Source organism: Phoca vitulina, unplaced genomic scaffold (genome assembly GCF_004348235.1).
Source record: "Phoca vitulina isolate PV1807 unplaced genomic scaffold, GSC_HSeal_1.0 scaffold6, whole genome shotgun sequence".
NCBI lineage: Eukaryota > Metazoa > Chordata > Mammalia > Carnivora > Phocidae > Phoca > Phoca vitulina.
The window spans coordinates 47216708-47229714 of NW_022589709.1; the positions used below are offsets into that span (position 1 = coordinate 47216708).

A 13007-nucleotide genomic window follows, 5' to 3' on the forward strand; every position below is an offset into this window, starting at 1 on the left:
GATTCAGATCCCTGCTTGAAAAAGCTCTTGGGGCTCAGTTGGTTAAGCGTCTGCCTTCCGCTCAGGTCATGATCCCAGGGTCCTGTGATAGAGCCCCGCATCGGGCTCCTTGTTCAACAGAGAGCCTGCTTTTCCTTCTGCTTCTGCCTGCCACTCCCCCTGCTTGTGCGCTCTGTCAAATAAATAAATAAAATCTTAAAAAAAAATTTAGAAAAGCTCTAGGTCAAAAAACAACTGAAGTAATGTATTTCCTTTTTGAAACAGGTATCCTACTTCAACCAGATTTCTGCTAGCATCTCTCCTTACTTTGCTGGAAATCTTGGTGGCTGGTCAAAATCCATCGAAGAGACAGCAGCCTCTTGTATACAATTCATAGAGAATGCTACTGATGATGGGTTGATAAACAGATTTTAAATGGTAAACTTCCAATTACCTGTAATTGTATTTCCCACCTTTAATTCCAAGTACCCTTAGCCCTGACACTTGGCAAGGTTTTGGGCCACAAAATAATTTAATATTGGCCTAGGCAAAACACAGCTAGGAAGGGGTTAAAAAATAAAATTCATCTCAGGTCAAATACCAGTGATTTGGATCGTATTATTAAAAGAGCTTTAACACTGTTTTAGATCATCTGTGGTTCTCCTCCCTTCCAGGGGCACAGGCAGTGGAAATGGCCCATATGCAATTTTGTATGGACTATAAAATGGTACACATATGGTTTTAAATGATCATAAGCATTTTTAGGCTAGAGAGGTGAAACATGTGTTCTGTTTAAAATTTGATAAAATCAAAAATGGTAAGTTGGCCAGTTGATTAATAGTGTGGGATGGTTCCATATATGGCAGATATCTGTATGTCAGGAGCATCTGACAAGATGTATTACATGTTTTAGAGCTTTAAATTAGGAAGACATTAAAACATAATGGAATCCAATCAATTTTAGTAATAGGAACTACTTTACTAGTGTCATTTCATATATATTCAAGGTGGCTGACCAATTTAGTATCTATTGCTATATATACACAGAAAAAGTACCTGCAAAATGTGTTATCACAGAGAGTATTAACCGAGCTCTTCTTTCATAACCATTACATTAGCACTTTATTCCCCAGACTTCAACATTCATTATTCTACTCTGTGATTTGTCTTAACTCATAAGACAAACCAGCACATGGCAAGTTGGCCTCCTCTACGGGACAACATTTAAAAGTTGAAGGACTTCTCCATTAGAGTTTAGAGCACTTAAGAGGTTAGGTACATCCTGCCGTCTGTATGTCAAATCTCTACCCATGCTTCCCCTGCCTACCCACCCCCGCCCCACCCCAGCCCATCCATTCACCCAGCCTAGGTCTGGTTGTTAATTATTTTTATTCCATGTCAGCAGGTTCTCATTTACATGAACTTCAGACTGTGCTCCAATTTTATGAATTAACACTGATGTACAATAAGAGTGGATATGCAGGTTTAAATGACTATACATTTCAGAAGTAGATAGATTTTTGAGGATATTTTTAGATTTTAAAAAAGGTGAAAAAATCAGCAATAAAGGGGTTACATTACACTAAAATTTTGTATGGTAAAATTTCAAACCTCTCCTGTAGTTCAGACGTTTCTAACTTCTGCCTATCATAGGTCTTTGAATGTATATGTTTTTGAAAATTACTGCAGTAATGACTTGAGGTGTTGGTGAAACACCATCCAAGGAGGAACTGAAACCAGAGATATTAGGGCAGATGGATTTAGGACTCAGCCACGGAAAAGTGAAAGATAAGCTTTTAAGAGGTGGCATTTCCAGAGGACTGAAGGAAGAATGCTAATGACTAAGTCCTAGGGGATTCAACAGAATACTTTTAAAATGTAATCAAATATCTCTGATATTTTTCTGATACACTGATATCTCTGATATGTATTTTCCCCCCAAGTCTCCTCTCCATCCTAAAGCCCCATTAGAATGCACGTGGCCTTGTTTGTCTTTATCATGGCCACAATCCCAAGTGCCTAAAAGAGTACCAGGAACATAGCAGGGACTGGAGAAATATATAGTGCATAAATAAATTTAATGTTTGCCTTCCTCACTTGAGGAAGCTTTTGACTCTCCAGAGTCTTTGGCACCTGATAGGATGGGTGAAATAAATCTGGGCATGTTTGGACTAAATGTCTAAGGCAGCACTGCTGTCCTTTTCCAGCTGCACGACTTGTGTGACTTCTTTTAAATGGCACCCATTTCCTTAAGTTCTGGGATGCTGAGCTGTATTCTGTCGTGTTTTCCTCTCTTAGCCAAAAATAAAAGAACAGCTCCTATTAAGACTAGAACTGTTGAGCTATGCAGACATTAAAACAGAGAACAGTGTTTCTTTTATTTGGTAAATATTTTGCTTTTGAAGCATCAGTGACTAATCACAGCTGTTTCCTTTAGTTACAAATGTATCCAATCAGGTAAAATTCCAAATGAAACACACAATCCACTAGAGTCATTCCATTAAACAGTACAATGGGAGCCCTAAGCCTTGTGAAATATATGTATTAGGTATGCATGTATTCATCAAATCAAAGAAGCTAATGGGTCTCTGATTAGTGTTCTATTATGGTGATACTTGCATCTCACCTGGACGCATCTAAGACATGTGAACAAAATGCTATTAAGTGTAATATACACTCTGTTAAGTGACATCATTCTGGTTGAATACCCCAAACTAAATTTTGGCTAGAATGTCTCTCTTGAAAATCAAGAGCAAAGAGCTGCTGTTAAGGTATTCTTCTATTTTACCTCAATAATTTGTACTTCTTTATGTCAAAACTAAAACAAATATTAACCAAAATTAATCTCATCTAGAATTCACAAAAGATGGTGTTTCCAAAGGGTTTGTACACAGATATAAACAGACAATGGCTAGTACAATCCAGAACAAGGTATTCAGAAAAATAAGTAAATAGCAAATGAATTTTTATTAAATATTTTAAAAATACAGTAGATTTTGTGGCAACTTATAAATTCCTAATAATAAATTGTTATTTTGAACCAAGAAAACAATATAACCAAAAATTCAATTCCAAATGCAAAGCAGTTATACTTTGTTTAGGGGTGGTTCACATTAATGAATGGTTTTTAAAAGAAAGATGATTGTTACAATCAAGCATATAACCACTTAGTTATACCTAAGTTCTGTCTGTTAAAAATGTTCTTTTAGAGAATCCAATTTTAACATCTTCTACTTTTCTTCAGTGATTTTCTCCAGTGATAGAAGCACTCTTTAATGACAGCACTCAGGAAACGATGTGACCATTCCCCGATCATACTGGTATCTACAAAACAGGTCTCCAAGGGAGCCCAGCTCCAATTTGTGAAGTATGCCCGGTTCAGAATGTTTAACAATGAGGTTGTAACTAATGATAGTACTAATCATTATCAAAAATTAACAACTTTAGGTATCTTTGTCTTGGGTTCCTGTGGCTTAGGCACATCCAAAATTTCTTCATAGTCTGCGCTCATTCCCTTTGCCCAGCGACCAACTGTGACCATTCGATCTGTCAAGGGATGGACGTTAGAATGTAAGAAAAATGGTAATCAAATACATCCCCGTAGTTTGGTACTGGCTTAGCAAAGGAACTAGTTTTGACATGAATAATCACAAGGAGGGAAGACTCCATCACTAAAGAAGAGTGAGCATCCTGTAATTGATTATAACCCTTGATTTCAGAGTACCACAGGCAATTTCTCTCCCAATTAGGGAAATGCAGCAACTGCTTTGCAATGCACAAACTGATGAGAAAGCTCTTTCATTCTTTCCCAGAGTTCATCATTATAGAGTCAATGAATTCCAAGAATCTATAAACAGTAGGACTTATGAGGCATCGGTTTTAAATGCACAAGATTCCACCTGTGAAATTATACAACATCTGCTTTTCAGTCTTGTCATTCGGGAAGTGGCAATCCTCCCAGGAGGGAGAATTCAAATTCCACTTCCATCATTTCAGTCTCACTGCCTACAATGTAGTAAAGACTGTCTTCTTCTAGACAAGAGCATAAACAAGAACTCTGGGTTTTCAAAGGGAAATGTTCGGGTAGGAAGTAAGAATGGGCAGACTTCTTTGTGTCGTACTGACTATTTGAGAGAAAAAGAAATGTGCTTTTTTCCCTAAGAAGCACTACTTCTACCCTCCTGTCTTTCTTTCACTCAAGATTATCATCATTCCAATCCAGGTAAACTAATATAATAATGGTCTCCACTTCCCTCACATAGGTATAGTGAACATTTTTGAAGTTTTGGTGACCAACGGTAGTATTTCATTAGGAAGAAAATACAACTGGCCAGCTGATGTGTAGCTAACACAATTTTAGTATTTTTGGAAGTTCTTGCAACCAATTCTGAATCCTTTAGGTATAGATAAAGCAAACCATATGTGAGAATGCTCAATCATAAAAATATTGTATTTTCTCTTAATGAATCAATATTTTTCTGTTAGTAACAGAACTGTCTTTATTGTTAAATTCATTAGTTGGCAAATAAGAATGTGTATAAATAAGATGCTTTATAAAATCAGGGCCCTCTAGGGCTTAGTGGTCACCTTTTCCCCACCTGATAGTACCAGCTACTAATGCTCAGTTACTACTGCATCTACTCCTGACAGAGAAATGATTAGGTTGTCATCACAGGAGGAAACCAGGCTGCCTTAAAATCAGCGGTACCTCAGTGAGTTAGTAGTAACAAAATTCAGCAGAAACACAGAATAATCACCTCAGGCCTTCTAAATGGAGGCCCAGAGAACTCACCTGAATTCTGACTCTCAGGGCAATCTTTCTTAAGATGTTCCACGGAGCCACAGAGTCTGCAGCAACCACCTATTAAAAGAGCAAAGTCACTGAAAACCTCTCATACTTACAAGGCACTGTAATGCCTCAAAGCACTTTTCTTATCTTCCTTGGTCCTCACAGCCTTGTCAGGTGCACAGGGAGGTGGAAACAGGAACATAGGTAGGTGCCTATTCCTATTAATAAGTCCACTCCCCAGGCTTTTGGATCCCACAGAGCACTAAACTGTCCCTACACAGCATGTCTTGTACCTGGCCTTCAGGGGAGAAGAGGGAAAGAGAGGAGAGCTATAACGGAAGAAGGTACTTGTGCTCTGGAGTGTCCAAGAGCCACTGCACAGAAGACCTTAACCGTGGTTAGAGAGGCAAAGATGTGTGAACTGTTGAACCTGTAAGCAAAAGTGGTGTTCAGATGCATTTTTGGAGGAGGACGTCCATAGTTCTTATCAAATGATCAACAACCCCAAAAAAGATTAGGAGCCATTGCCCCACTGCTCATCTGCACAGGTCAGATGGGGGTGAGCAGTGACAAAAGCAATGAAATTCACTTTTGTTTTAGTGCCTTCTATCTGCCAGGCACCCTAACCCTAATAAAAATGCCTGTCTGCCTACTTTAAGCAACATTCCAGGACCGTGAATTAAAACACACATCGTTTCTAAAATTAGTCTTTCCCTTAATGGTCAAACACTATTACTTAATGGTCAAGCATTATCGTGACATGCTCATAATGTGAAGTGACTTACCCAGAAATATGACCCTATAGGATGTAAACCTGGCTGAATTCTCACTTCTATGTGATTTCTTTCCTTTGCTGCACTTTTCAAAAATATTTAGTCATTTTGCATAACCATGCAAAGCCATCTTTGTCCTTTAGTCATGTCATCTGACCTGTGTCATAAGTTCAAAACTGAAAGGCACCTTTGGGCATTTTCCAGGGCCAGCTTCTTTACTGTTGTAGATGCCAGAGTGAAACAGGAGAGGCACTCTGAACAATCTATTTTAATTCTCAAAGCTCTTCAAGGTGGATACCATAATTCATCAAATCTAAGACACCACTGATTATAAGATGTATCATTATTTTACATACCTCTCAGAAAAAAAAAAACAAACCTGCCAATTACGTGGCACTCACCACTGGTAAGATACATTTTGAGTTCAGAGACATTAAAATGTGAAAAAATGTACATCTTAGAATCAAGGAAATACAGTTTTTCATCTCCATTTAACAGACGAGGAAACTGAGCTGAGAGAAATTAAATAACTCAGCCAAAGTCGCCCTAGTGAGTGGTGGTACTGGAGCTATAACCAGTCAGCTTGATTCCAAAAGCTACACCTTTTCACTGGACTTCTTCCATGGAACCCAGGACGTGACACCCAAGAGGTGTCTGGAACCTGATGGAACCAGCTATCACATAAGCACCTTACAGTAACAGAAAATTTCCTCCTTTAAGCTTTAGACATCACAGACTTTATTTAAGGAGCTTAAGATGTTAGTTGAGCTAAAGACAAGAAAGTTACATGATCCCATGCTAGACTATTAACCAAGGAATTCAGAAACAAAGATTACTACACATATTGAAGAGTGTACCAGCCCGTCTATCCAAAATGGTATGCTAGCCTGTGATTAAATTCACAACACTGTTTTTTAAGTCTTAGCTTGAGATATAACCCCTTTGCTTCTGTTGTTTTTAAAAGCAGATATTTCTTTTTTCTTTTTTTTCTTTTTTTTTTTTTTTTAGGAGAGAGAAAGAGAGCATGAGCAGGGGCAGGGGGCAGGAAGAGGGAGAAGCAGGCTCCCCGCGGAGCAGGGAGCCAGATGTGGGACTCGATCCCAGGATCCTAGGATCATGATCTGAGCCGAAGACAGGCACTTAACTGACTGAGCCACCCAGGCACCCTAAAAGTAGATATTTATAACATACTCTCACAAATGATGCTGAAACAAGCACAAATCTTGAAATATACACTTTAGTTTTTTCTGACTTGATTAATATATCGTCATATTACACATAAAGTCCAGTACATAGAATAGAGTTTGATAAAAATTGAAATTCTTAAGGTGTTTTTATTTGTTCAAGAATTTATTCAAGAGCTGATTAAGAGTCTAAGTTAAATCACAACTCTGCATGATAACTCACCTTTTTTGACATGTAAGGGTAACAGTACTCACCATCAGCATAGAGTCCTTTGGGATTATCAGGACAAGATCTGGACAGATGCCCCATTTCCCCACAAACAAAACATTTTGCAAAAGGAAATTCACCTGTAAGGATCAACAGTTCCTGGTAAGTTGGCTAAGTATAGAACAAGTTACATAATTCATATTACTTTAAACACTCTGGGGGAAAAAAACCCTTATTTTTTCAAAACCTTGATTTCAAAATATTAAGTGGCATGTTCATGACAAACTCTGCTGTCCAAAAAAAACCCCACTTCCGACATTAACCAAGTAAAAAACCAATAGAAAGAAAACATACCAAGAGCTGGGTCTACTTTGGCTTTGCACTTGGTTATTTCATGCTCTGTGGACCCACACCGATAACATATTCCAGTGCCCATATCTTGATTCTCAAGGGCAGCTGGGCAATCTGCAATCCCATGGCCAGGTTTTCTACAATGGAAACATACCTGGGGAAACAAAATGTGAGTTTCCAAATTACAAAACTACACTGGCTTTATTAATTCTTGTTATCAAAAATATCTTTAAGACGTCTCTCATTTGTTATCTAGCTCTTTTTAAAAAAATCTCAATATTTTATCTATAGAAAAAAGTTGTCTCATACATTCCTAAACAATAAAAAATGTCATCTCCATCAGACAGTCTCAGTGCTTTTGAAAACCCTCAATCCATAAATCCATCAATCTCAGACACAAAGTTAAAAATGGTTTCGTAGAAACTGCTTAAATGAATTAAGCAAATATGGACTATTTATTTCATTAATGGGAATGTCTCCACTAGAAAAACTGAGTTTTCTGTGGAAAACAGAAAATGACCAAAAATTATTGGTCATAATTAATACTAGTACTTACAAAGTGCATATATTTGAATAAATTTGAGTCAAATGATCCATTTAAATTATGATTCAAATCATATTTCATACCAATAATATATCTTACAGTTTTTATATCTTTAATACATAATCCTTAATATTCAGAATTAGGTGTTTCATTTTTAGAATATGTACACAACATATTTTAAAGGAATAATTCTAAGATGAAATATTTGGCTCCAACATCACACTAAACAATGATTTGGTTGCTTTACATACTACCTGGCAATTTGGAGAATAGTTATCGCTGCAATGAATGAGAACAGTAGTCATAATCAAACATGGTAGATACTCAAAGATATTTAAGCTATTTTATTTAAACTGAAAAAGGTATATATATTTCTTGGATAACAAATAGTTTATTTTTTTCAAAAATTTTTTTGAAAATAATTTTTTTTCAAAATAAGCATGGGATTTTTAAAAAGCAAATTAAACAGACAAAACATACAATATTTTGGGGTGCCTGGGTGGCTCAGTCATTAAGCATCTGCCTTCGGCTCAGGTCATGATCCCAGGGTCCTGGGATCCAGCCCCGCATCGGGCTCCCTGCTCAGCAGGAAGCCTGCTTCTCCCTCTCCCACTCCCCCCTGCTTGTGTTCTTGCTCTCGCTCTCTCTCTCTGTCAAATAAATAAATAAAATCTTTAAAAAAAAAAAAAACATACAATATTTTGCAACTGTGACCTCACTTTCTTTTTCTCCTGTTTCATAACATACTGGAAAAGAATGAGTCTCTTTAATATTCACTAACTTGTACATTTAGAATGAGCTGGTCCAAACAAAGAAAATGCAGTTATTATACAAGTTCAAGAAAAGCTACGGCTAAAAACTGGATCACCATAATAAGACTTGAAGTCTTGGTGAAGTCAGCATGGTCTCTAGTAACCTGACAGTTCACTGATTAGGTTTTACATGTTTTTTTTTTTTTTTAAAGATTTTATTTATTTATTCGCTAGAGGGTGTGCACAAGGTGGGGGGCAGACGAGAGGAAGAGGGACAAGCAGACTCCCTGCTGAGCGCAGAGCCCTACACTGGGCTGGGGTGGGGGTGGTCCATGGGAGGGGGCTTGAGGTGGGGCTAGAGGCGGGCTGCATCCCAGGACCCTGTGATCATCACCAGAGCTGGTCAGACACTTAACTGACTGAGCCACCCAGGCACCCCAGGTTTTTACCTTTAAAACCTGATCTTCATGTAGATGGGACTTCATAAATTATCTTCATTTGTTAGCAATTAAGAACTGAAACTTAGGGGCGCCTGGGTGGCTCAGTCGTTAAGCGTCTGCCTTCGGTTCAGGTCATGATCCCAGGGTCCTGGGATCGAGCCCCGCATCGGGCTCCCTGCTCTGTGGGGAGCCTGCTTCTCCCTCTCCCACTCCCCTGCTTGTGTTCCCTCTCTTGCTGTGTCTCTCTCTGTCAAATAAATAAATAAAATCTTAAAAAAAACCCTGATACTTAGAATGAGGTATTAAAAACAAGAAAACAAGCTATATACTATTTAAAGTATATGCTTTAATATAAAGCATTCATTTTTTTTCTTGAAAACCAATGTCTTTCTCCTTTAATTACAAATATAAAACTTCTCTTAAAAGGTCACAATATTAATTTTTTTCAAATAATATGCAAGTCATCATATTGCCTATGTCAATGAAATTATCTTTAAGTTAAATTAACATAATTTTTTTTTTAAGATTTTATTTATTTGAGAGAGAGAAAGAGAGAGAGAGTGTGAGCACACATGAGCGGGAGGAGAAGCAGAGGGAGAGGGACAAGCAGACTCCTCAGTGAGCATAGAGCCTGATGCAGGGCTCAATCGCACAACCCTGAGATCATGACCTGAGCCTCACAAGAGTCGGATGCTTAACTGACCGAGCAACCCAGGCGCCCAGATAAAAAAAATATTTTTAAATAATTGTACAATTTAAACAAAACTATCCTGATCCAAATAAAAATGATTACCTTTTCTATCCAAATTTATCCATAAGGAATGTTTGATCAGCATTATCTCTAAGTAATTATCTGCAAATATGTATAAAACTAATCTTGCAAATAAAAATGAAGGTGTAAAATGATAATACTGATTTTTATGTATCTTACTAGAAGACTTGGAAAATTCATTTAGAGAAGGGAAAGAATTATACGAAGTATTACATTTCCTATGTCTGACAGTTTAAAAATCTAGTGCTAGGCACTATAGAAATCAACTTGCAGCCCTAACATTCCTCTGAGAGTAGTATGGAGGAGGGAAGGACAAACCCAAGGGGTTTTAACTCTTATTACTCTGCTCTGTTACTAACTAGTGTGATTCTTACTAGATCTCATTCCTGTGCCTCAGTTTTTCATGAATAAAAACAAAATATCCTCTCCAAGGGAACCACACATATTTAACCTGTTGCACTTAACCCTCCTCCTTACTTTGATTTTTTTTTTTTTTTTTAAATGGCTGTTTGAAAAGAAGCTATTGGAAGGCAGGACTAAGAACATAGGTTCTGAAGTCAGACAAACTCTGGGTTTGAATTTCATCTCTGCTACTATACTCGCTGAGGGGCTGTCAGCAAGGTACCCTGTCTACACCTCAGTCTCTTCTCCCCACAGGAGAATAATGCTACCATCTTTACAGTGTTATTGTGATAATTAGTACATCAAGTGCCTGGCATATAGGAAGTGCTAAAAAAAGTCCTAATGTTATTACTAGCCCTCAAAAAGATGCTTTATAAATCTAGTATGCAAGAGCATTCAGACTCTGCTAGAATATACATGTGTGAGTATATGAATAATAGTTATGACCTATATAAAGTAACGTTTCGGTAGAAGTAATGATCTTACCATTGCATTTTTCTTTGCTGCTTGTCTCTTTAATCTTCTTCCTTCCCGTCGACTATCTTTCTTCAAAGCAACTGCAATTTCTTCCCTTACCTCCTGACTGTCTGTTGCTATCATCTCTCCATTATGAACCATCTGTGAGTTTTGTCTTAGGTATTCCATGAATCCATTTACATCTTCATTTAAGTACTCCTTTTTCTTTTTGTTCTTTTTGTGTTTTGCTTGAGGAGCATCATTTCTAACAGAGAGCCTTTTGGCTTCAAGTTGTTTACTCTCTGGTAGATTTTGGCCTTCTCCCTCAAAGGACCCCTTCTTCATGTCCTCCCATGATGTTGCAGCCAAAGGTCTCTTGTTATGTGCAGTAGTAACTCGTGCCCACCTGGTCATGATTTCATCAGCAGTATCTTATAAAGCTTTAAGACAAGCATGGCTGGTTAGTGACCATTAAAAACAAACAAACACTAAAGATACACACTGTATCACATTATGCCCATATATTAAAGTCTTAATTATTAAAACACTTTTTACATCGTTTAGGTATTTGTATATTTAATTCTATAATATGCTGCATAGATATGCCTAAAATCTAGCCCTTACCAGAAAAGCTACCACACCAGTAAAACAAAATCAACACGTATATAAATGCTTAAAAGTGTAAAACAATTCATGAAGTAACCAAATTACTTTGTAAAATTTGAATCACAAAGTAATACAGTGAATGAAGTTACTCTTCCCATATTCTGCAGTTTTCCTGGCTGTTTCATATCTGTAAATCCCAAGGCTACTTTCTTCCCATCTTCTTGCTTAGTTCAGTGAAAACAATTTGCATAGCAAATTAACTATTCAGAAATCCTGTCCTTTGACGCAAAGTTTGTCATTACAACTCTTCCCGGCAGATTGATAAGTAAAATATACAGAAGTGTTTACGGTCACGTGATAATGCTGGGTCTTCTACTAATCAGTATAAACTACTACCAGCCCAGTGGTTTCAACATTTTCAATTATGAAGCCGCGCCCCCTTTAGGGCGGCATCCCGTGTACCAACCAGGGTTAAAACCTCAGCTCTCATCGTTAGAAACATCCTGCAAGGGCGCCTGGGTGGCTCAGTTGGTTAAGCGACTGCCTTCGGCTCAGGTCATGATCCTGGAGTCCCTGGATCGAGTCCTGCATCGGGCTCCCTGCTCGGCAGGGAGTCTGTTTCTCCCTCTGACACTAACCCCTCTCATGTGCTCTCTCTCATTCTCTCTCTCTCAAATAAATAAATAAAATCTTTGAAAAAAAAAAAAGAAAGAAACATCCTGCAACACACGCTGAAGGGCGGAGCCAGTGAATAGGTGAGACGCGACCCAGCACTTCTACGCCACGCGCGCACACTCATCACTGCAGATCCTGCGACTGTCACGGTAGGGCCTGGAGCTGTTCAAGAGGTGGACTGTCCTTCCGCTGAGTACCAGGGAAGGGGGAAGCTCTGAGTATCAAGATCTAGTCGACGGAGCCCACTCCCACGGCGGGTCCCAGTGGGGCTGGATGCGCCAGCCCAGGCGGCGAACACCGGACAGCTGAGACCGGTCCCCGCGACGGCGCCCTCGGCGGGCCTCGCATCCCGGCACTCCAGCCCCATCTGGCGCTGAGAGCTGTTGGGGGCTTACCAGTCAGTCGCTGTGCCTTCCCGCCAGGTCCCTGGGAACGAACCGGAGGACTTTACGGCATCTGGGGGTCCCAGGGTCCTATCTCGCTTAGCCGTGCGTAACCGCTTACCGCGCACGAATCCTCCACGGCAGTTGAGTTAGCGAGCCAGAGAAGCCCGTCCCCCGGCGACCGAGTCGGCACTCGGGACCGGAAACACGTTGTCCCCGACAGCGCGTCACTTCCGGCAGGCAAAGCTGGTGTCGGAGGCGTAAGCTAGAGTATTGCCCTGCGCGGGTAAATGCGGCTGAGTATTTGTGGAGCGCCTAGCGTTTGAAGGGTGCAGTGCTGCACAACGGGGACACAGAAATGAAGAGTGCTTAATCCGTGCTGTCTGGAACCCACAGTGTAGTGGAAGAGTTGCACGGCAGGATGGGGGTGTGGGAAACACTGGAAAGATTTGAGAAGGTGACCTTTGAACTGTACTTCTAAAAACAAAAATCTATCAAATTTGGGGCGGGAATGAGTTAAGGGCTTTCCAGGTAGATGTAAGGTAAAAGTCTTAGCGCAGTAGTAGTGGGTCTTTCTCCTAGAAATCTAAAAAAAGACATTTAGGGCCCTATTGGGTGGAGAGTTGGTGCCTCGTGATCCTCCTGCCCAATGCTGGTTAAGCCTTCAATTGAAATAATTATACTTTGTGGCCA

At 39.3% G+C, this 13007-nt stretch overlaps 2 protein-coding genes across 2 annotated transcripts in view; one reads left to right on the plus strand and one right to left on the minus strand.

Moving 5' to 3' along the window:
* The window catches only part of ACOT12 (acyl-CoA thioesterase 12), a 44365-nt gene extending 43100 nt beyond the window's left edge, over nucleotides 1–1265 (plus strand). The window contains 1 exon segment of the mRNA XM_032404083.1: nucleotides 265–1265. Within this exon segment, the coding sequence (XP_032259974.1) occupies nucleotides 265–414 (150 nt within the window). The 3' untranslated portion in view covers nucleotides 415–1265.
* Nucleotides 1266–1349: 84 nt separating this feature from the next.
* On the minus strand, nucleotides 1350–12792 carry ZCCHC9 (zinc finger CCHC-type containing 9). Its single transcript, XM_032404084.1, has 6 exons — nucleotides 12327–12792; nucleotides 10681–11090; nucleotides 7288–7438; nucleotides 6981–7073; nucleotides 4772–4840; nucleotides 1350–3525 (listed from the first exon to the last, which is right to left on the minus strand). The coding sequence occupies exons 2-6, from the start codon at nucleotides 11062–11064 to the stop codon at nucleotides 3407–3409; spliced, it is 816 nt and encodes a 271-aa protein (XP_032259975.1). The 5' UTR covers nucleotides 11065–11090; nucleotides 12327–12792; the 3' UTR covers nucleotides 1350–3406.
* Between the last annotated feature and the right edge of the window lie 215 nt (nucleotides 12793–13007).